This window comes from Thamnophis sirtalis, unplaced genomic scaffold (assembly GCF_051295495.1).
Source record: "Thamnophis sirtalis isolate CommonGarterSnake01/CBP01778 unplaced genomic scaffold, rThaSir2_p1.2 scaffold_13, whole genome shotgun sequence".
NCBI lineage: Eukaryota > Metazoa > Chordata > Lepidosauria > Squamata > Natricidae > Thamnophis > Thamnophis sirtalis.
In genome coordinates this window covers 55,890,704-55,912,759 of record NW_028261393.1, presented here as the reverse complement: position 1 = coordinate 55,912,759, position 22,056 = coordinate 55,890,704, and the positions used below count along the sequence as shown (strand labels likewise).

Genomic DNA, 22,056 nt, shown 5'->3' with positions numbered 1-22,056 from the left:
TCTTCAAGGAAAAGCAAGGAAGACCAGTCGCCTCTTGAGAAGAGCCGAGGTGGCGCAGTGGTTAGGGTGCAGTACTGCAGGCCACTTCAGCTGACTGTTATCTGCAGTTCGGCGGTTCAAATCTCACCGGCGCAAAGGTTGACTCAGCCTTCCATCCTTCCGAGGTGGGTGAAATGAGGACCCAGACTGTGAGGGGGCGATATGCTGACTCTGTAAACCGCTTAGAGAGGGCTGAAAGCCCTATGAAGCGGTATAGAAGTCTAACTGCTATTGCTATTGCTATTGCCTCTTGAAAAAAGCACCTTTGATCTGGATGACTGAGAATCTCCATAGATACCTTGTTTGTCGTTCGTTTTTCATTCAGGTGGGCTGAACAGCTTAACAATCATTTTGCCTAGTGATGGAAATTCTAATCCCATCTGTGATCGCACGTTGAGGACTACCTGAGGTCTACAACTTGCCCAGTCCTCTTCTGGATAACATGATGACCATGGAGATCTTTTCTTAGCTGGGGTTTGTCGAGCCTAATTATCCTTTGGAAAACAAAGTCCGCCAAAGATCACCTGAGATGTGATGTTGGAGTTGGTGGACAAAGAAGGGGAGTTTCCGCATTCCTCTACCCGGTTCCACCACAAAACCGCGGTAGACTAAAGCGCGCTCGACGAAAGCGCGTACGTGACGTCATCACAGCGCGACGAAAACAGCACAAAACAACCCTAACCCTAACCCTAACCCTAAACTTAAAATTAACGCGTAAATCTAAACCTAACCCCCCAAACCTAACCCTAAACCTAACCCTAAGCCTAACCCTTAACCTAACGCTAAACCTAACGCTAACCCTTAACCTAACGCTAAACCTAACCCTAACGCTTAACGTAACCCTAAACCTAACCCTAACCCTAACCCTAAACCTAACCCTTACCTTTATGTGAATCGGCTTGCTTTAATTTTATTTTAATTTTATTTTAATTTATTTTTAATTTTATTTGTTGCGCTGCTGATGACGTCACGTACGCGCTTTAATCGGGCGCGCTTTAGTGGACCGCGGTTTTGTCGTGCCACGCTCTACTCACCATACTCTGGAAGCTGTCAACTCTTGGTTGGCCTCGCAGGGCAAGGTCGTCCGATTGGGGGGAACCATCTTTGGCCAGGTGTAGATCCCTTTGTAGTTGGATCGGATGGTCTGTTCAGGACACGAATCTGGATCTTTGGGACAAGAGGTTACGAGGCATGGAAGGTCACCCAACCTTTCTCTCACCAACCACGTCAGCATTGAGTTGTCAATGAGTGGAGTAGGCTACCCAATGGAAGGTGAGCAGTTCTGGTATCTAAGATGTCCCTGCCTTCACAGATGGAGAGGTATGGAGGTTTAGCAAGCTTTCTCCTCTAATGCTGTCTCCTCTCATGGTGTGTGACTCATGAATCCCTCAGAGTGAAGGTGGGACATTTTAGTCTGAAGGCTTCATTGAAGCCCTAAATTTGTTGGATCACTTTGATGAGAGATGCTCTCATTTTACTATATCGGGGTAATTGTATGGAACAAAGAGGACTTCATGGTTCCAAGCAATACATCCCATTCAATAAGAACTCCAGAGGCAGGCAATTTCCTCAAAAAAACATTTTATTGGGACGTATCAAATTGGTGTGTTCCTGGTGGGAAACCGGCTCTACGTTCCCGCCAGTTTTTCACCTAATTAAAGGTAAAATGTTATCACTACCCCCCAGAGCAGTGGTGGGATTCAAATAATTTAACAACCGGTTCTCTGCCCTGATGATTTCTTCCAACAACCAGTTTACCAAACTGCTCAAAAAGTTTTACAACGGGTTCTCCCGAATTGGTGCGAACTGGCTGAATCCCACCACTGCCCCAGAGTCTCCAGTCACACGGTCCAATCAGCATACGGCCTAGTTGCTGGGTGATCTCACTCTCCCCCTTTCAGATACCTGCACCAACGTCCTTGATTCCCAGGGGAAGGGATTTTATTTCGGCTACAATACCCCAGCTATCTCTACGCCAGTGGTGGGTTTCAAAAAAATTTCGAACCTACTCTGTGGGTGTGGCCCCCCTTTGTGGGAGTGGCTTGCCGGCCATGTGACCTGGTGGGAGTGGCTTGCTGGCCATGTGTTTTCTCTCTCTCTCTCTCTCTCTCTCTCTCTCTCTCTCTCTCTCTCTTTTCCTTCCTTTTGTCTCTCTGTCCCTTTTTCCTTTTTTTCTTTCATCTCTCACTTTTTCTTTCTTTTTTCTTTTTTTCTTTATTCCTTTCTTTCTCTTTCTCTCTCTGTGTGAGTCTGTCTGTCTGTCTGTCTGTCTGTGTGTGTGTGTGTGTGTGTGTGTGTGTGTGTGTGTGTGTGTGTGAGTGGTGGGTTTCAAAAAATTTTGGAACCTCTTCTGTAGGTGTGGCCTGCTTTCCGGGTCCACTGGTGGAACCTCTTCTAACCGGTTCGGTAGATTTGACGAACCGGTTCTACCGAATAGGTGCGAACTGGTAGGAACCCACCTCTGCTCTACGCCTACCTCCCTGCCCTCTTTGCTCCAGGTGGTGTCCTCCCTGAAGCAGTGGGAAAAGAAACCTGCCTATGGAAAACTACAAAAAGGAAATGGCCAACTCCAGGGTTGACAGCGGGAATCATTTAATCGGGAAACCATTCAGATTTTTTTTTCAAAGCAATCCAATGACTGTATTACCGAAAGAAATAACGCGTGTATCTTTCTGCTGCACGCTCAGGGATAACCAATCTTCGGTGTAATCTCCATGCAAGATGTTTTGCAGCGTCCCGGCGATCTCCTGCATGCTTTGGCCGGACCTGGCCATGATGATAGCCTTTGCAGAGTATCTGAAGACCCAAGCAGAGATACAGTCAGGAAGGATCCCCTCTGCGGCTCTTTGAGCCAAGGCTTCAACCACGTCAATGAGCCCAACCAGCTCTTTGGTTTAGTTTACTTTATTGTCATTGCGCGTGGTACATCGAAATTCAATGCCGTCTCCAGTGTACATTACAATTATAAAAATAAAAACATGCATCCTTTACATTCTATATGCCATATTTTTCAGAGTATAAGATGCACCTTTCCCCCTCCCCTAAAAGAGCGTGGAAATGTTGGTGCGTCTTATACACCGAATACAGCCATTTTTGGTCTCCCAAAGCATCCCATCTCCACATCCCATTTTTGTGAAAAAGGGGTCCTTTTTGTTTTTTGCAAAACAGAGTCGTTTTTGCCTTCTCCCAGCCTGTGACCCGTCAAAACCGCGCTCGACTAAGCCGCGCCCGATTAAACCGCGTCGCTGATGTCATCAACAGGGAGACAGCAGCCAGCGCGGAGAAAGAAGGGCGCTTTAAATAGCGCTTTGAAAGCAAGCCGATTCAACTTAAGGTAAGGGTTAGGGTTAGGGTTAGGGTTAGCTTTAGGGTTAGCTTTAGGGTTAGGTTAAGGGTTAGGATTAGGTTTAGGGTTAGGTTAAGGGTTAGGGTTAGGTTTAGGGTTAGGTTAAGGGTTAGGTTTAGGGTTAGGGTTAGGGGGGTTAGGTTTAGGTTTAGGGGTTAATTTTAGGTTTAGCGTTTACAGCGTGCTTCTGTCTCCGCGCTGTTGTCGCCCTGTTGATGACGTCAGCTACGCGGTTTCGTCGAGCGCGGTTTAGTCGAGCACGGTTTTGTGGTGGAACCCTCCCAGCCCACCTCTGCAGGCTTCAGCAGGGCTGGGGGGAAGGCAAAAACACCTCCGTTTTTGCAAAAAACGGCCCGACATTAAAACATGAGAGTGGGTCCAGAGGTGTCTTACAAGAAGAGGACTCCACTCCTCCGGTCGTAATAAAATTGCTTCTACCACCAGGCTTGAAATTTTAGGCCTGGAGAACCTTGAACTGCACCGTCTACGTTACGACCGGAGCTTAGTTGCACAAGATAATCTGCCACAACGTCCTACCTGTGAATGGCTACTTTGACTTCAACCGCAAGAACACAACGGCTACCCATAGACACAAACTCAATGCAATCCCTTCTAATCTTGATTGCAGGGAAAGCGATTTCGGCAACAGAGTAGAAAATGTGTGGAGCACCGTACCCGATACTGTTGTTAGTTCCTCTAACCCCCCCATACCTTTGATCTTAAGCTGTCTACGGTGCACCTTACACGTTTCTTAAGCGGTCCCTAAGGGCGCGTGCATAAGCGCACCAGCGTGCCTACCCTCCCTGTCCTACTGTCCCCATTGATATGGACTCTTTTTATGTGTTCATGGCCAGGTTTCGCTTATTTTTTATCCATCTATTTGTGCAGTGGTGGGTTTCAAATTTTTTTAGAACCTCTTCTGTAGGTGTGGCCTACTTTGTGGGAGGGGCTTGCCGGCCATGTGACCAGGCGGGAGTGGCTTGCCAGCCATGTGACCGAGTGGGAGTGGCTTAACAGTCATGTGACTGGGTGGGCATGGCCAACTTGTGAAATATGGTGAAACTCACTTAACAACGCTCTTGCTTAGCAACCAAAATGTTGGCTCAGAAACTCTGGCATTTGAAGCACGCAAGTCTTAAAGCTGTCAAGTTACAAGACCCTCGCACCCCTAACCCTTTAGAAAAAAACCCAGGGGTGTTCAAACTTGACAGCTTTAAGACTTGTGGACTTCAACTCCCAGAATCCCTCCTCCAGTCATGTTGGCTCAGGAACTCTGGCATTGAAGTGTGCAAGTCTTAAAGCTGTCAAGTTACAAGACCCTTGCACCACTAACACTTTAGGGGAAAAAACCCAGGGGTGTTCAAACTTGACAGCTTTAAGACTTGTGGACTTCAACTCCCAGAATTCCTCCTCCAGTCATGTTTGCTCAGGAACTCTGGCATTGAAGCATGCAAGTCTTAAAGCTGTCAAGTTACAAGACCCTCGCATCCCTAACCCTTTAAAAAAAAACCAGGGGTGTTCAAACTTGAGAGCTTTAAGACTTGTGGACTTCAACTCCCAGAATTCCTCCTCTCACTCTTCATCTTGATGATGTGCGGACAGGTGGGTGGGTGGGGGAGCTGGAACCGGTTCTAAACGGCACTGTAGATTTGTGGAACCTCTTCTATAGAAGAGGTTAGAACTGGCAGGAACCCATCCCTGTATTTGTGCCATGTTTTCATACTTGTTTCCTTGTACTTGTTGAGAAATAGAAAATAAACTAAACTAAAATAAAATAAAATAATAAAATAAAATAAAATAAAATAAAATAAAATAAAATAAAATAAAATAAAAATATAAAATAAAATAAAATAAAATAAAATAAAATAAAATAAAATAAAATAAAATAAAATAAAATAAAAAAATAAAATAAAATAAAATAAAATAAAATAATAAAATAAAATAAAATAAAATAAAATAATAAAATAAAATAAAATAATAAAAATTAATAAAATAAAATAAAATAAAATATAATAATAAATAAAATAAAATAAAATAATAAAATAAAATAAAATAATAAAATAAAATAAAATAATAAAATAAAATAAAATAAAATAAAATAAAATAAAATAAATAATAAAATAAAATAAAATAAAATAATAAAATAAAATAAAATAAAATAAAATAAAATAAAATAATAAAATAAAATAAAATAAAATAAAATAAAATAAAATAAAATAAAATAAAATAAAATAAAAATAAAATAAAATAAAAATAAATGCCTAGACAAATTCTGGGTGGTTTTAAAAGCAGGCCCTCCCTTGAACACCGATGGGAAAGCGTTGGCCAATGGACAATCACACTCCTTACCTCTGAGAAGCCAGAGTTTTTCATTCTTCCATTTAGAAGATCCCTGAATGCGGAGTAAAAGAAGCAACAAGAGTTAATAAGCCTGTGCGTTGTTGTTGTTGTTGTTGTCGTTGCTGTTGACAAACCCAGAAGGAAGTTTTACAGAATTAGGTGGGCAATTACTGTCTGCGGATTGAGAAGGAGGCAGCTTGGAAGGGAGAAAAGTGGGTAATTAGCCAAGCTCGTGATGCTGCGAGCCGCGGGCTCATCCTCTGTAAAGGTGCCACTTTTCTCCACCGGCAAGGCTGCCAGCCTTCCTTCCTTCCTTCCTTCTGATTACCCTCTGCATTTAGGCTTTGATTGTGGTTTTGTAATTCCCCTCTGCGGAGACATTCCGAAGCAACTCAGAGGGGGAGTGCAGGTTGCTTGGAGAATAAGCGATAAGAAGGGAGGGAGGGGAAAAAAACAAGATTATATTTTTAAAAAAAACAATTTACATAGAAGGAAAAAGGAGCTGATACTCCACGGCAAAAGGAGAGCCAAGAGTTTTGCATTTCCAGGATGGAAAGATGCCCTAACCAAATTCATCGGCCGCTAGCAAGATTCCTTTGCTAGCAGTAGGTAAAACAAGGAATGATTGGCCTTTGATAGCAATAGCAATAGACTTATATGCCGCTTCACAGTGCTTTATAGCCCTCTCTAAGCATTTGCAGAGTCAGCCTATTTCCTCCCAACTATCTGGGTCCTCATTTTAGCAGCCTCGGAAGGATGGGAGGCTGAGTCAACCTCGAACCTGTGAGAATCGAACTCCTGGCAGTGGGCAGAGTTAGCAGTAGCAATGGCACTTAGATTTATATACCACTTTTACAGTGCTTTACAGCCCCCTCTAAGTGGTTTACAGAGTCAGCCTCTAGCTCCTAAACAATCCGCGTCCTCGTTTTACCCACCTTGGAAGGGTGGAAGGCTGAGTCAACCTTGAACCAGTGAGAATCGAACTCCTGGCAGTGGGCAGAGTTAGCAGTAGCAATAGCACTTATATACCACTTTTACAGTGCTTTACAGCCCCCTCTAAGTGGTTTACAGAGTCAGCCTCTGGCCCCTAAACAATCCGCGTCCCCGTTTTACCCACCTCGGAAGGGTGGAAGGCTGAGTCAACCTTGAACCAGTGAGAATCGAACTCCTGGCTGTGGGCAGAGTTAGCAGTAGCAATAGCACTTAGACTTATATACCACTTTTACAGTGCTTTACAGCCTTCTCTAAGTGTTTACAGAGTCAGCCTCTAGCTCCTAAACAAGCCGCATCCTCATTTTACCCACCTCGGAAGGGTGGAAGGCTGAGTCAACCTTGAGCCAGTCAGGATCGAACTCCTGGAGTGAGCAGTGAGTTTTCCTGCTACACTGCATTCTAACCACCACTACCTCAATAAATCAGTCTTATTGTGTAAAGAAAAGGCAGTGGTACATTCAGCGGTAGCTCTTCATTTCTTGTTCCTTGGCCTGCTCAGAAATGAAAGCGGTGGGACTTAATTTGCTGGGGTCTTCGTGTTACCGTGATTTTATTTACCACCGGTCCACTGGAGAGCACTACGCAACCCAATTCATTCCGGGTCAAAGATAAGTAGCCCCCATAAGACCTAACATACCATCCTTAGAATAGAATAATAGAGTTGGAAGGGACCTTGGAGATCTTCTAGTCCAACCCCCTGCTCAGGCAGGAAAGCCTATATAATTTCAGACAAATGGTTCTCCCATCTCTTCTTCAAAACTTCAAAACTTCCAGTGTTGGGGCATTCACAACTTCTGGAGGCAAGTTGCTCCACTGGTTAATTAAGGAAGAGCCGAGGTGGCACAGTGGTTAGGGTGCAGTACTGCAGGCCACTTCAGCTGACTGCTATCTGCAGTTCGGCGGTTCAAACCTCACCGGCTCAAGGTTGACTCAGCCTTCCATCCTTCCGAGGTGGGTGAAATGAGGACCCGGATTGTTGTTGGGGGCGATATGCTGACTCTGTAAACCGCTTAGAGAGGGCTGAAAGCCCTATGAAGCGGTATATAAGTCTAACTGCTATTGCTATTGTTCTAACTGTCAGGAAATTTCTCCTCAGTTCTAAGTTGCTTCTCTCCTTGATGAGTTTCCACCCATTGCTTCTTGTTCTGCCCTCAGGTGCTTTGGAGAATAGCTTGACTCCCTCTTCTTTGTGGCAACCCCTGAGATATTGGAAGACTGCTATCACGTCTCCCCTAGTCCTTCTTCTTATTAAATTATCCATACCCAGTTCCTGCAACCGTTCTTCATATGCTTTAGCCTCCAGTCGCCTAATCCTCTTTGTTGCTCTTCTCTGCACTCTTTCTAGAGGCTTAACAGCCCACAAACTGATCAGCATCAACAAGAAAGAAACTATTTCAGAGCTGAAGAAGCTTTTTGGGATGAGAAGCGAAACGCCTTCAAAGAACAACCAGAAAGTTCCGGTTGCCTCTTGGCGGGGGTGGGGGGGAATGACCTTTGGGGGAACAACCCGCAGGATAAGAATCTCCATAGACATTTAGCAATAAAGAAACTAGTTAAACAGTGCCTCCTAGCGGCCAGGTGTGAATATAATCCCTGTAATCCAAAATCTCCTCTCCCCACCCCTCGTCCCCCGCGACCACCAGGGAGAATGTTATGAAGCAAAATGGCTATATCCATGCAAGGAGGTTTCGAGTCATTTTGCAAGAAACTTCCGCCTTTGCAAATGCACAAACGTTTTTTTTCAAAACCCATGAAGTACCAGGGAAGCTGGAAGTAAAATTGTGTACACTCAGTCAGTGAGCCCTGAATAATAGCTGGCGATTTATTTTGAAAGAGGGCAAGACAAAGTTCTTTGGCTTGCAAGGTTTCGCTTCAGGCTTCCTCGAGGTAAAAAGAGGGTCCAAGGTGCCATTAATTTTCAGGGTTATTTCTCTTGGTTTCGGCTGCCAAACCAGCCTGCCACCAGCCACGTTTCTCTAGTTGCTAAGGCACAATCTTCGCTGCTACCATGGCAATCTCTCACTAGAGAAGATACAGGCAGGAAAGAGGAGGAAGGATGAAAAGATACTCATCAGAGTCTGGAAGGAGGAGGAGGAGGAGGGGGGGAGGGGAGAAGGAGAAGGAGGAGGAGGAGGAGGAGAGAAGAAGAAGAAGAAGGAAAAGGAAAAGGAGAAGGAGAAGGGAGAAGGAGAAGGAGAAGGAGAAGGAGAAGGAGAAGGAGAAGGAGAAGAATTAAGAAGACGAAGAAGAGGGAAGGAGGAGAAGGAGAAGGAGGAGGAGGAGGAGGAGGAGGAGAAGAAGAAGAAGAAGAAGAAGAAGAAGAAGAAGAAGAAGAAGAAGAAGAAGAAGAAGAATTAAGAAGACGAAGAAGAGGGAAGGAGGAGAAGGAGAAGGAGGAGGAGGAGGAGGAGGAGGAGGAGGAGAGGAGGAGAAGAAGAAGAAGAAAGAGAAGAAGAAGAAGAAGAAGAAATAAGAAGATGAAGAAGAGGGAAGGAGGAGAAGGAGGAGGAGGAGGAGAAGAAGAAGAAGAAGAAGAAGAAGAAGAAGAAGAAGAAAGAAGAAGAAGAAGAAGAAGAAGAAGAAGAAGAATTAAGAAGACGAAGAAGAGGGAAGGAGGAGAAGGAGAAGGAGGAGGAGGAGAGGAGGAGGAGGAGGAGGAGAAGAAGAAGAAGAAGAAGAAGAAGAAGAAGAAGAAGAAGAAGAAGAAGAAGAAGAAGAAGAAGAAGAATTAAGAAGACGAAGAAGAGGGAAGGAGAAGAAGAGAAGGAGGAGGAGGAGAAGGAGAAGGAGAAGGAGAAGGAGAAGGAGAAGGAGAAGGAGAAGGAGAAGGAGAAGGAGGAGAAGGAGAAGGAGAAGACCAGGGTTTGATGGGGAGAGATTAGGACTTCTAAATACATACCCCAGCGTTAACCGGCTCAGTTCTTCGTGACAATCTACGACTGTGTTGAAAGAAAGATATTTCAAGATCATTCTGGGTGGGTTTAAACAAAAATTATCAGGCAGGCAGGGAAGAGGAAGATGCTGTAGGACCCCCAGTGGGAGATTCATTAGGTTGGGTTCAAAGCCCTGAATTGGGATGGAAAGAGCTTCCCAAATGTCCTTATTCACATCACGGAGCCCAAATGGGCCTTTAGCCCTGATAAGAACTTGTGTCATGGACTACGGCCCTGTTCCTTAAATGTTTTTTCTCATAGGAGACCTTCCCCCTTTTAAAATGATGGAGGACACCAGAGTATTGTTTGTTTGTATAGGAAAGAGAGAGGGAGGGACAGGAGACAGAGAGAGAGGGAAGGAAGGGAGAGGGGGAATAGGGAGAAGGAGGGAGAGGGGAGAGAGAGGGAGGGCGGGGAGAGGGGGAGGGAATTGAGAGAAAGAGGGAGGGGGAGAAAGAGGGGGGAAGGAGGGAGTGGAGAGAAAGAGAGGGAGGGGAAGGGGAGAGAGCAGGGGAGAGAGGGAGGGAAGAGGGAGAGAGAGGGAGAGAAAGAGGGAGGGTGGAAGGAGGGAGGGCGGAGTGGGGAGAGGGAGGGAGGGGGAGTGGAGAGAAAGAGAGGGAGGGGAGAGGGAGGGAGAGGGGAGAGAAAGAGGGAAGGGGGAAGGAGGGGGGAGAGGAGAGATGGAGGGAGGGGGGAGGGGGAGGGTGTGGAGAGAAAGAGAGGGAGAGGGAAGGGAGAGAGGGAGGGGAGAGAAAGAGGGAGGGAGGGGGAAGGGGGAGAGGGATGAAGGGGGAGACGGGGAGGGAGTGGAGAGAAAGAGAGGGAGAGGGAGGAGAGAGAGGATGGGGGAGAGAGGGAGGGAGAGGTGAGAGAAAGAGGGAGGGGGAGAGGAGAGAGGAGGGAGAGGAGGGAGTGGAGAGAAAGAGAGGGAGGGGAGAGAGGGCGGGTGAGAGAGAGGGGGGGAGAGAGGAGAGAAAGAGGGAGAGAGTGGGGGAAGGAGGGAGAGGGGAGAGGGATGGAGGGGGAGAGGGGGGAGGTAGAGAGAGGGGAATGGAGGGAGCGAGAGGCAGGGGAGAGAGGGAGAGAGAGAGGGAGGGGATAGTGTGGTGGTCTAGATGTAGAGGTCTTGCCTCACAATCAGGTGACTAAGTTCAATCCTACATAGAGGCAGATATTTCTCTCTCTGGCTACATTGTGATTATATCTGCTGATTATAACTCCACATTGACAACGGGAAAGGCATCTGGCCAGTAAGCACACAGCTCCATTCAATTGCCCAGACTCCACCCCTCCAGGGATTATGGGGTCATTAAAAGACAATAGATTGAGATGTGGAGATAGAGATATACAGATAGAGATATTTACTGTACGTTTAACAACGTTAAAATGGGTGCATTTTAACTGCTAGAGCTTCTCGGGATGGTTGGAGGGTCGGGGAGGAGACAGCCGAAATAAATACTTACCGAGCTCTCTTGATGTTATAATTTGTCATCACAAATTCTGAATTATTTAACTTTTTCTTGAACTGTAAGAGAGACAAATGGTCGATCACAATTGGGTTCCTGGCTCATCCCCACCCAGTATTTGTCATTTGAAGAAATAAACATAGTCATCAAATGTTTATGCCAGAATCGGGGCTTCCTCAGAATAAAATTCCCCTGCTTGGAGACGGATGGACTTCAACTCCCAGGATTCAGAATGCGGGCTGGGGGATTCTGGGATCTAAGTCTATACACCTTCAAGCGGCTGAGGTAGAGAAACACTATTTTAGGGCGACACTGCGTTATCTCTGTCCAGCAAATTGCGCGGACGACAGGAAGGATCACCTGGTGTCCTACTTTCCTTCTCTATTCACGTGATGTTGTGTACATGAAAGGGTTAAAGCTGGAATAACCAACAGGCATTCCCTGTGGGGTGATCCACGCTAAACATCTACAGGATTATTTCCAGGAGCCAGCTCTGGGGAAGTCCCATGCCATGAGAGAGACGTAGATACATGGATGAAGTAGATGGTTGATATGTAGAGAAATGTCTGCAGATGTTTAATTTTTAAAAAAACCCAATCCAAGCTATATTTCAGACTCTCCTGGCCAAGTTTTGCAGCTATCCGCCTGGCAGCTCTCCAAGCCAGATAAGGTCTGTGACTGTAAATCCTCCCTTGAAAGACTTTGCCGTCACAGTAAATTAATAAAAGGTGTTTTTGTCGGGACAAGGGGAGTGGAGTTTGCAGGAGACAATTAGTTCACTTTATTCGTTTGTGACTCTCCAAGACTCCTTGCTAGGTTTTGCAGACATCATCCTGGCAGCTTCCAAGCCAGATAAGGTCTGTGACTGTAAATCCTCCCTTGAAAGACTTTGCTGGAGGTGAGTGAGCAGAATTCACAGCAAATTAATAAAAGGTTTTTTGTTTTTTTTTGTTGGGACAAGAAGTTTGCTTTGTGCTCTTGGGAAGCCTCGCTCAGAACTGTCAGACTCCTGAATGAAAAATAACTACAACAGTAAACCATTGGGACGTGGCCCCAATCGGTGAAATAATTAGATAGACCTTTTCACCAATAGGATAATGCATGCATTTATTTTTGGCAAACTGGCTGCAATCTCTGTTTTTTTTCCCCCCAGATGTGGTCCAGGATGAGCACCTCTGCTTCTGCCAAGCAAGGAAATACATCTCACTGTTCCCCAGCCTTTTGCCCCTGCCGATTAAACAAGCTAGCTTTAAACGGATCTTAATTTGGACTCACCCAAATTTCGGAAAGCTTTTTGGCGTCGTAGCGATCGGACGTTCCGGGGGGCTCCCAAGACACGGAAAAATTCATATAGAAACTGTAGAAGGTATCGGTGATCACTGAAAAGGGAGGGGGGGAGACGAGGAAGCCAGCTTATCTTTGAGTTTTACTTTTGAACTTTGATTTTGAGCTGTGAAGATTTTTTGGAGCTTTAATGCCCGGTCGCCTACAACGATGCGCTTTTATAAATTGAAGGGACATAGTGACAGGTATCAATCTAACCTGGTGTACAGACTCATTCTGACATTCTCCAGGGCGTTATCAACCCTCTGTAGAAGCCAATGCTTAGGGGGGGGAAAAAAACATTTATGTCCCAAAGGTAACTTTTTACAAAAGACAATTGAACATGCTTTTCCTTCAAAATGTTTCACTTCTCCTCCAAGAACTCTTCAAGTCCTTCAGTTGAGGTTCTTCAGCTGAACCTCTTCAAGTTCTTCAGTTCATTTTCTGTAGCTGGAGAAGCTTGTTGGATGAGTTGCAAAATGTTTTGAGGGACAAAAAACCCCTCGAGAAAATCCAAAATTGCCTTTTGAGAAAAGGATCTTTGGGATAATCATGGCCTGGATGGCTTGAGAATCTCCGTATAGGGATATATTAGTAGAACAAAATGAAATACGTTAATCCTGTTCCTGACATGCAGTTAATTAAGATGTGAGGGAATTATATTGACATTATTCATTGTGGATAATTCATTAAGTAAAATGCTTATTATACAAAAATTGACTCTGAGGATAGACGCTACCTGTAGAAAATAGATGGAAAATGAAATGGTAGACTTGGTTTATTTCTGAAGGGGCAAACAATGATATTGTTTAGGGGTTCATATCTTAAAGATCACTCAAATGAGAGATATAAACTAGACTGGAAAAAAATGGATTGACTATATACAAAATAAATACGGGACCAAGAAATTCCAGTTAGCCTATGCTTAAGATCAGAAATGATTTAAACTGTTAAAAGTTAGTTCAGTAAGAAGAAGCTAAGGTCAATGTAGAATCTCATTAATTTCTTTATTTCTTTCTTCTCAATAGATTTTAGACTGTGTTAGTTAAAAATCCATACCGTGTACGGATTCTGGGAAGTCGGGGGGGGAAGGAGGGGGGGGTGGGGGGTGGAGGGAGGGAGGGGCATACAAAAAAAAATTGTACTTCAATGTTTTAATGATTGACGAATGATGAAATATTTGTGTTTTTTAAAAGAAATAAAATAAACATCTGCATGATATTGTTTAGGGGTTAAGAAAAAAAATAAGTTTAGGATGGAAAATATGGGAAGAAAATAATACAGCTAAAAATGGAAATAGGATGGAAAACGAATTGTGTATATGAGAGAATGTTAAAGGGGAAAACCGTGCAGCATTTTGTTTGCAAAAGAATTTTAAATTTGTAACAAAAAATTAAAAAAAAAACTTCGTTTGTAAGAGAATCTCCATAGACCTGAAGCATACCTGTAACAGTTGAATCAGGAGATGTGATTGGTGGAAAGGTAGATGTAGCTTCCTCCATACCTGTAAAAGGAAAAAGAGAAGTTCAGATGAGTCCTGCATCCAGTTTTGGTCAACAACACGCTATAAAAAATATGTTGAGACTCCAGAAAGAGTACAGAGAAGAGCAACCAGGATGATGAAGGGACTGGAGGCTAAAACATATGAAGAACAGTTGCAGGAACTGGGCCTGGCTGGTCTAGTGAAGAGAAGGACCAGGGGAGACAGGATAGAAGTCTTCCAAGATTTGAGGGGCTGCCCCAGAGAGGAGGGGGTCAAGCTATTCTCCAAAGTTCTTGAAGGCCAGACAAGGAATAATGGATGGAAACTGACCAAGGAGAGATTCAACCTGGAAATAAGGAGATCTTTTTTTGACAGAACAATCAACAGATGGAACAGAAGTTGCCTTCAGAAGTTGTGGGAGCTCCATCACGGGAGGCTTTCAAGAAGAGACTGGACTGCCATCTGTCAGAAATGGTGTAGAGTCTCCTGTTTGGGTGGAGGGATTGGACTAGGTGACCTACAAGGTTCCCTCCAACTCTGTTAATCTGTCTGTTAGAGAAGAGAAGTTGTGGGAGCTCCATCACTGAAGGCTTTCAAGAAGAGACTGGACTGCCATCTGTCAGAAATGGTGTAGGGTCTCCTGTTTGGGTGGAGGGATTGGACTAGATGACCTACAAGGTCCCTTCCAACTCTGTTAATGTGGATCTGGATCTAATCTGTGAAATGAGACAAAATACCTCCACCTAGGAAAGCTGAGGTCGGGGTGGGTGGGGGGGGGAAATAACATCAATGAGACAAGAAGCCTATGAGAACTGGTTGAGGAATTCTGGGAGTTGAGGTCCACACAATCTTCGAGTTGCCATGGTTGAGAAACTTTGGTTTATCTATCCAATTTATGTGATCTCAAAGGCACAATTCCTGATGTTGAGACTGTTGCATTTATGTAGGGTAGCAAAGAGACAGGGCCATCGGATGGACCATTCTGACGTTCTCCTGCACAGCCACAAGGTCATTGCTTAGAAATAAAAGTTTGAGGCAGCCCAGATGCCATACCTGTAACGTCTGAATGAGGAGAAGTGATTGGTGGAAAGGCAGATATAGGGTCCTCTGTACCTGTGGAAGAAAAAGGAGAAAATACAGGTATGGAAAGGGACAAAACATGCGTCTCTAGGAATTTTGACGTTGGAGGAAAAAGTTGGGAGACAGGGAACTTATATGAACTTGAACCATGATATGCAACAATTATTCTAAGAGAAATGCCGCAGAACTCGATCTTCCATTTATTGTTTTTTTTCCACAAATAGAGAAATAAGAGAAGAGAAGAGTTGGAAGGGACCTTGGAGGTCTTCTAGTCCAACCCCTTGCCTAGGCAGGAGACACTACACCACTTCAGACAAATGGTTATTCAATCTCTTCTTAAAAACTTGGAACATTCACAACCTCTGGAGGCAAGTTGTTCCATTGATTAATTGTTCTCACTGTCAGGAAATTCCTCCTTATTTCTCTCCTTGATTAGTTTCCATCTGTTGCTACTTGTCCTGCTTTTTGGTGCTTTGAGGAATAGTTGGACCCTCCCTCTTCTTTGTGGCAGCCCCTGAGATATTGGAAGACTGCTTTTCATGTCTCCCCTGGTCCTTCTTTTCGTTAAACCTGACCCACCCAGTTCCTGCAACCGTTCTTCATATGTTTTAGCCTCCAGTCCCCTAATCCTCTTTGTTGCTCTTCTCTGCACTCTTTCCACAGTCTCCACATCTTTTAACATCTCAACAATAGAGATGTTGTTGAGAGATGAAGTGGAGAGAGGAGCAGAGAAGAGTTGGAAGGGAGGAGGGGAGAAGAAAGGAGGGGAAGAGAGAAAGAAGAGAGGGAATGGGAGAGAGGGAAGCAGAGGTGTGGGAAAGAGTAGGAGAGAGAGAAGGAGAGGAAAGAGGAGAGAGGAAGGGGAAGTAGAGATGGGAAATGAGAGGAGGGATGAAGAAAGTAGTGAAGGGAAGAAGGAGGTAGAGAGGGGGAGGGAGGGAGAGGAGGTAGGTTGTTGGAGAGCTAGGTATAATATGATGTATGGAAAGCTGAAGAGCAAATGAGAGTGGTGATAGATGGTGAGAAGAACTGATATAATATTGCATAATATAAAATAGGGTTTGGTAAGTTTGTAATGGGATACTGGTGGATGTTTGTATGAAAATAAAAAATACAAAACTTTTTAAAAAAGCAATAGCTTAAAAAGGGTTACTTTCTTCGTGACCCGTCAAAACCGCGGTCCACAAAAGCGCGCTCGACAAAAGCGCACATTTGACGTCATCACAGCGCGACGGAAAAAATTAAAAATTAAAATAAAATTAAAGCACGCCGATTCACATAAAGGTAAGGGTTAGGTTTAGGTTTAGGGTTAGGGTTAGGTTAAGGGTTAGGGTTAGGTTTAGCGTTAGGTTAAGGGTTAGGTTTAGGGTTACGTTTAGCGTTAGGTTAAGGGTTAGCGTTAGGTTTAGCGTTAGGTTAAGGGTTAGGTTTAGGGTTAGATTTAGGGTTAGGTTAAGGGTTAGGTTTAGGGTTAGGTTTAGGGTTAGGTTTGGGGGGGTTAGGGTAAGGATTTCGCTTTATTTTTACATTTATTGATCACAGCGCGATGTTTTCGTCGCGCTGTGATGACGTCACGTACGCGCTTTCGTCGAGCGCGATTTTGTCGTCCGCGGTTTTGTGGTAGAACCACTTTCTTTTGATTTTTCCTGAAATTTCCCACTGATTTTATGTCTTTGGATCCCCGCAGCTGGCTCCAGGTTGCCAAGGTAGAGAAACACTGATTTATCTGTTCAACTTGTATGGCGCCCATCTCTTAGACAGGATTGCTGGTGCGCACTGAGTTTGTCTTATCTACTTCAAATGTCGCACCTTGTCCATAAATTCAGTAGGAAAGTGCCATAAACTCAGTAGGAAATACATTTTGTTTTTAATCTCGTGCGGAGGTTCTCATACGCTTCAGCCAAGATTTGACAGGGGGCTCATAAATAAAACTTGAAGGCCTACATTCCCATCAGGGATTCCAAAAGTTCAAAACTACAAAACAGGAAACAATGGTGTCTTCTATATAAGACAAAAAGGCAAGAATTGGGGCAGGGACACCCTGAAAAAGGAGGTGCCTCCAATGTTTCTACATTTATGCAGAAATGCTAAACCATGTTCTGCTTTAACCATCATTTGTCAAAGAGTCCAATCTTGGTCCCCACATCGTTGTGCTTTATTCAAAAGCCAGAGTTAAACAAACCGTAGCTTAGTGTAATGAGTGAGCAAGGTCCAGATTTGCAGGTAAGTGTGTAATCTTGGCTTTTCCAATAAAGCAAGAGAAAAGTGAACCATGAATAATCCAGGTACAAGTATGACAAACTTTGATTCAAACAGGCTAGGATCAGTCTACATCTAAACCAGTGGTGGGTTTCAATTTTTTTTTAGAACCTCTTCTGTAGGTGTGGCCTGCTTTGTGGGAGTGGCTTGCTGGCTATGTGACCGGGTGGGAGTGGCTTGCCAGCCATGTGACTGGGTGGGCATGGCCAACTTGAAAAATGTGGCGAAACTCACTTAACAACGCTCTTGCTTAGCAACCAAAATGTTGGCTCAGAAACTCTGGCATTTGAAGCACGCAAGTCTTAAAGCTGTCAAGTTACAAGACCCTTGCACCCCTAACCCTTTAGAAGAAAAAAAAACCCCAGGGGTGTTCAAACTTGACAGCTTTAAGACTTGTGGACTTCAACTCCCAGAATTCCTCCTCCAGTCATGTTGGCTCAGGAACTCTGGCATTGAAGTGTGCAAATCTTAAAGCTGTCAAGTTACAAGACCCTTGCACCCCTAACCCTTTAGAAAAAAAAACCCAGGGGTGTTGAAACTTGACAGCTTTAAGACTTGTGGACTTCAACTCCCAGAATTGGGAGAATTCCTCCTCTCACTCTTCATCTTGATGATGTGAGGATGGGCAGGAGGGAGGGAGCTGGAACCGGTTCTGAACGACACTGTAGATTTGTGGAACCTCTTCTACAGAAGAGGTTAGAACTGGCAGGAACCCATCCCTGATCTAAACCCTCAAATAGATGCACTAGTTTATAGAACATAGAACCGTGATGGTGAGCCTATGGCACAAGTGCCCAAAATGGCATGTGGAGTCATGTGGCCTGGCACACGTGGCATTACCCATTCCTCTCTTGGGCTTCTGGTGTGCATGCACACGCGATGAGCAGCTGACCTTCATGCCTGTGGCACTACCAGAAACTGGAAGAGCTGGTCTTCCATTTCCCGGTGTGAGCTGATTGTTACCCGTGCAAGACTAGCTGGTCAGGGCATATGCGCGCTCCAGAAACTGGAAGTTTATTTTCCAGCAGACGCATGCCCCCTGGGCAGCTCCTCTTCCAGGTTAGCAGCCCTGATGCACATGTGCGCACGCGCCAGAGGTGATATTCAGCAGGTTCTGGCCTGTTCTGGAGAACTGGTAGCGGAAATTTTGAGTAGTTCGGAGAATTGGTAAATACCATCTCTGGCTGGCCACGCCCCCCTAGTCCAGGCTGATCAGGAGGGAATGGGGATTTTGCAGTATCCTTCCCTTGCCACGCCCGCCATGTCACACCCACCAATCCACACTCACAGAACCGGTAGTAAAAAAAAATTGAATCACACCACTGGTGCGCACGCTACCTTTTTGGCACCCGGTTCCAAAAAGGTTCACCATCGCTGACATAGAACATCGAATAATGATTTGGAAGGGGCCTTGTGGGTCTTCTAATCCCCTGCCTGAGCAGGAGACCCCATACCACTTCTGAAAATTGGTGGTCCAGCCCATGTGGGGGGGGTTTGCTGCCGGCGTTACTCCACAGAACAATTTACAATGAACTGCCCACGCGCCGTCAACAAAATCCAAAATGGCGGCAGCCAAACAGGAGCGAAGGAACCGGTTTGGGGGGCGTGGCAGGCCTGGGTCGCTGCCAATTCTGCGAGGCAGGCCTGAATTCTACTACTGGTTCAGCCGAATTGGGCCGAACTGAGAGCAACCAACCTCTAGTCCAGTCCCTTTTTGAAAGCCTCTAGCGATAGTCCCAAAGGTGCTTTTGCAAGAGGCAACTGGACTTTCTGTCTCTTGAAAAAAAGCACCTTTAATACAATACAATAACAGAGTTGGAAGGGACCTTGGAGGTCTTCTAGTCCAACCCCCTGCCTAGGCAGGAAACCCTATACCGTTTCAGACAAACGGTTATCCAACATCTTCTTAAAGACTTCCAGTGTTGGGGTATTCACAACTCCTGGAGGCAACTTCTGTTCCACTGATTAATTGTTCTAAGTGTCACAACTTTGGCACAACCATGGCCTGGATGCCTGAGAATCTCTATAGATCTCTAGCAATTGAGCAGCCACAACTTCTGAAGGCATGCTATTCCTTTGGTTGATGGTTCTTCTCACCCTTCGGACCCGACAAAAGCGCGCACGACAAAAGCGCACCAACAAAACCGCGTCGCAAAAACCGCAACGTCATCAACGCGGCAACAACAGCGTGTCGACAACAGCACGTCGACAGAAGGGTGATTTAAGGGCGATTTAAGTTAAGGGTTAGATTTAGGGTTAGGTTTAGAGTTAGAGTTAGGGTTAGGGTTAGGATTAGCGTTACGTTTAGGGTTAGTGTTAGTGTTAGGTTTGGGGTTAGGTTTAGGATTAGGTTTAGGGTTAGGGTTAGGGTTAGGGTTAGGGTTAGGGTTAGGGTTAGGGTTAGGTTTAGGGTTAGGTTTAGCAATAGCAATAGCAATAGCAGTTAGACTTATATACCGCTTCCTAGGGCTTTCAGCCCTCTCTAAGTGGTTTACAGAATCAGCATATCGCCCCCACAGTCTGGGTCCTCATTTCACCCACCTCGGAAGGATGGAAGGCTGAGTCAACCTTGAGCCGGTGAGATTAGAACCGCTGAACTGCAGAGAACAGTCAGCTGAAGTCGCCTGCACCCTAACCACTGCGCCACCTTGGCTCTTTTAGGGTTAGGTTTAGGGTTAGGTTTAGGGTTAGGTTTAGGGTTAGGTTTACAGCGTGCTTCTGTCACCGCGCTATTGTCGGCGCGATTCAGCGCTCATTCATCGGTGCGGTTTAGAACTCGCGGTTTTGTCGGTCGCCCTTTTGTCGGTGAACCGTATTTTATATCTCTCTCTCTTTGGGGCTTTAAATGTAGACCCACCTTTTTCCAAAAAACATATAGTGTGTTTATTCCGAAGGACTGAAGACAAAGGAGGTTCATTTGAAGAGAATATGGATACTCACCACAACGTTGATGCTGCGCAGACTCTGCCCGTATGTTTTTCAGAAACCAATTCTTCTCCCGCCAGCTGACCACATTTCCATCTTCGCAACGCTCAAGGTCTTGCTGGCCTCTCACGTGATCCCACATCTGGAAGTAGTGTACGATGCCAACGAAGGATGATTGCAAATCGATGATGAGTTGTCCGTCAAAGTTCTTGTGCAAATGCCCTATCACCAATGTCCCATTGGGCCGTAGGCAGCGGTGATAGAAATCTGGAAGGGATTGGCTCACCCGCTTCTTTCCATCCCAGAAGAGCTCCAGGAGGTGCTTCTGGCTGTCCCAGACACAGCAGATCTGGTGCATTTTGTAGGCCGTAATGTACTCTCCAAGATCAATGATGCTGCCCAAGAAGAATAACTGCAAGATTGAATTATGGAAAGACAGAGCCAGCTCCACCTGGCTAATGGTGGAGAGGCTGCTGATATCGTAGGAAAAGGCTGTCCCGCTGGCCACACTTTCTTCAGTCTTGTTGAGGTCAACACACACCGTGAAGGCACAAAGTCGAGGGACACTCCGGTTGGCCAAGGAGACATACTTGCTACTCACCCCCAGGAAATCCACCTGCTTCCCTTTCAGAGACATGGATTCTATTTAGAACAGAAGAAGAAGAAGAAGAAGAAGAAGAAGAAGAAGAAGAAGAAGAAGAAGAAGAAGAAGAAGAAGAAGAAGAAGAAGAAGAAGAAGATGATGATGATGATCTGAGGAAGGCGCACCAATCCCTTGGATCCCCCAGTTGAGTTTATGAGCCCACTAACGGGGGAATTTTCAAAAATCATAAAACTTCTACAAAGAAGCAGTACATCCTGAATTGTGCTCTACATGGGGCTGCCCTTGAAGAGCATTCGGCGACTTCAGCTAGTCCAGAATGCGGCTGCGCGAGCGATTGTGGGTGCACCTCGGTACACCCACGTTACACCTATCCTCCGCGAGCTGCACTGGCTGCCTGTCGATCTCCGGGTGTGCTTCAAGGTGCTACTTACCACCTATAAAGCACTTCATGGTAGTGGGCCTGGGTATTTGAGAGACCGCCTACTGCCAATTACCTCCACTAGACCGATACGATCGCATCAATTAGGCCTCCTCCGAATTCCATCTACTAGCCAGTGCAAACTGACAAACTACCCGGAGGAGAGCCTTCTCGGTGGCTGCTCCGACCCTCTGGAACGAACTCCCCGTGGAGATTCGGACCCTCACCACCCTCCAATCCTTCCACGCCGCTTTGAAGATCTGGCTGTCCCGACTGGCCTGGGGTTAAGATTCCAACCCCCACCCGAATTGTGTGACTGTTGTGCTCTCTTTTAATATGTTGTATTGTTTCCATATTGGAATACTGTTTGTCTTTCCCCCACTCCCTTTTTGAATTGTGAGCCGCCCTGAGTCCCCCCAGGGAAAAGGGCGGCATACAAATAAAGGAAATTCAAATTCAAATTATTGGGGAAACTCCTACCTGACAAAAGGAAGGTGGTGGCCATGGCAAAGAAAAGGCTAGCGAAGATCTTGGATGGAGCGTATCCAGCAACATCACTCTTCTGACCACTCATCCTTTAGATGAGATCTTGAAGGCAGAAGAGGAAGTTCTCAGATGTGTTCTGGAGGGAGAAGACATCAACAGAAACCCTGATTTAACTCCACGGGATCTCTCTGCCCACCTGGACAATATTCAGCATCTGACTCTCCCCACAGCTGAGGGACCTCCACAGAGTTCCAGATCTGGGGAGATGAACCCCTTAAACAGCTGACATTAGGATATTTCCAAGTCAGACTGAGTTCAAGATATTCTGAAGATCCATCCCCAACCTACCTGAGCCATCAAG

The 22,056-nt window shown here is 45.4% G+C and overlaps 2 protein-coding genes across 2 annotated transcripts in view; both read right to left on the bottom strand.

The window, feature by feature from the left end:
- The window catches only part of ADGRG4 (adhesion G protein-coupled receptor G4), a gene marked incomplete at its 3' end in the record, with an annotated part of 20,154 nt that extends 14,092 nt beyond the window's left edge, over positions 1-6,062 (bottom strand). Inside the window, exons 1-4 of the mRNA XM_087727115.1 lie at positions 6,054-6,062; positions 5,735-5,777; positions 2,687-2,926; positions 1,074-1,206 (exon numbers count right to left, since the gene is read on the bottom strand). Of these exons, the coding sequence (XP_087583241.1) occupies positions 1,074-1,206; positions 2,687-2,926; positions 5,735-5,777; positions 6,054-6,062 (425 nt within the window). The remainder of the gene's footprint in view (positions 1-1,073; positions 1,207-2,686; positions 2,927-5,734; positions 5,778-6,053) is intronic.
- A 5,048-nt stretch (positions 6,063-11,110) lies between these two features.
- On the bottom strand, positions 11,111-21,828 carry LOC148043207 (adhesion G protein-coupled receptor G4-like). The gene is made up of 6 exons (XM_087727421.1): positions 21,690-21,828; positions 20,203-20,829; positions 14,977-15,036; positions 13,885-13,944; positions 12,393-12,496; positions 11,111-11,176 (listed from the first exon to the last, which is right to left on the bottom strand). Exons 1-6 carry the CDS (start codon positions 21,781-21,783, stop codon positions 11,111-11,113), a joined length of 1,011 nt encoding a protein of 336 aa, XP_087583547.1. The 5' UTR covers positions 21,784-21,828.
- Between the last annotated feature and the right edge of the window lie 228 nt (positions 21,829-22,056).

What these genes read in the sequence shown, in the direction of transcription:
- LOC148043207 (XM_087727421.1), bottom strand. Translation starts at nt 21,783, where the DNA reads ATGAGTGGTCAGAAGAGTGATGTTGCTGGATACGCTCCATCCAAGATC. An exon ending in CACCACCTTCCTTTTGTCAG is followed by an intron (nt 20,830 to 21,689) that starts GTAGGAGTTTCC and finishes TGTTCTAAATAG; the next exon opens with AATCCATGTCTCTGAAAGGG. An exon ending in TCCTGATTCAACTGTTACAG is followed by an intron (nt 12,497 to 13,884) that starts GTATGCTTCAGG and finishes CTCCCTTTTCAG; the next exon opens with TGATCACCGATACCTTCTAC.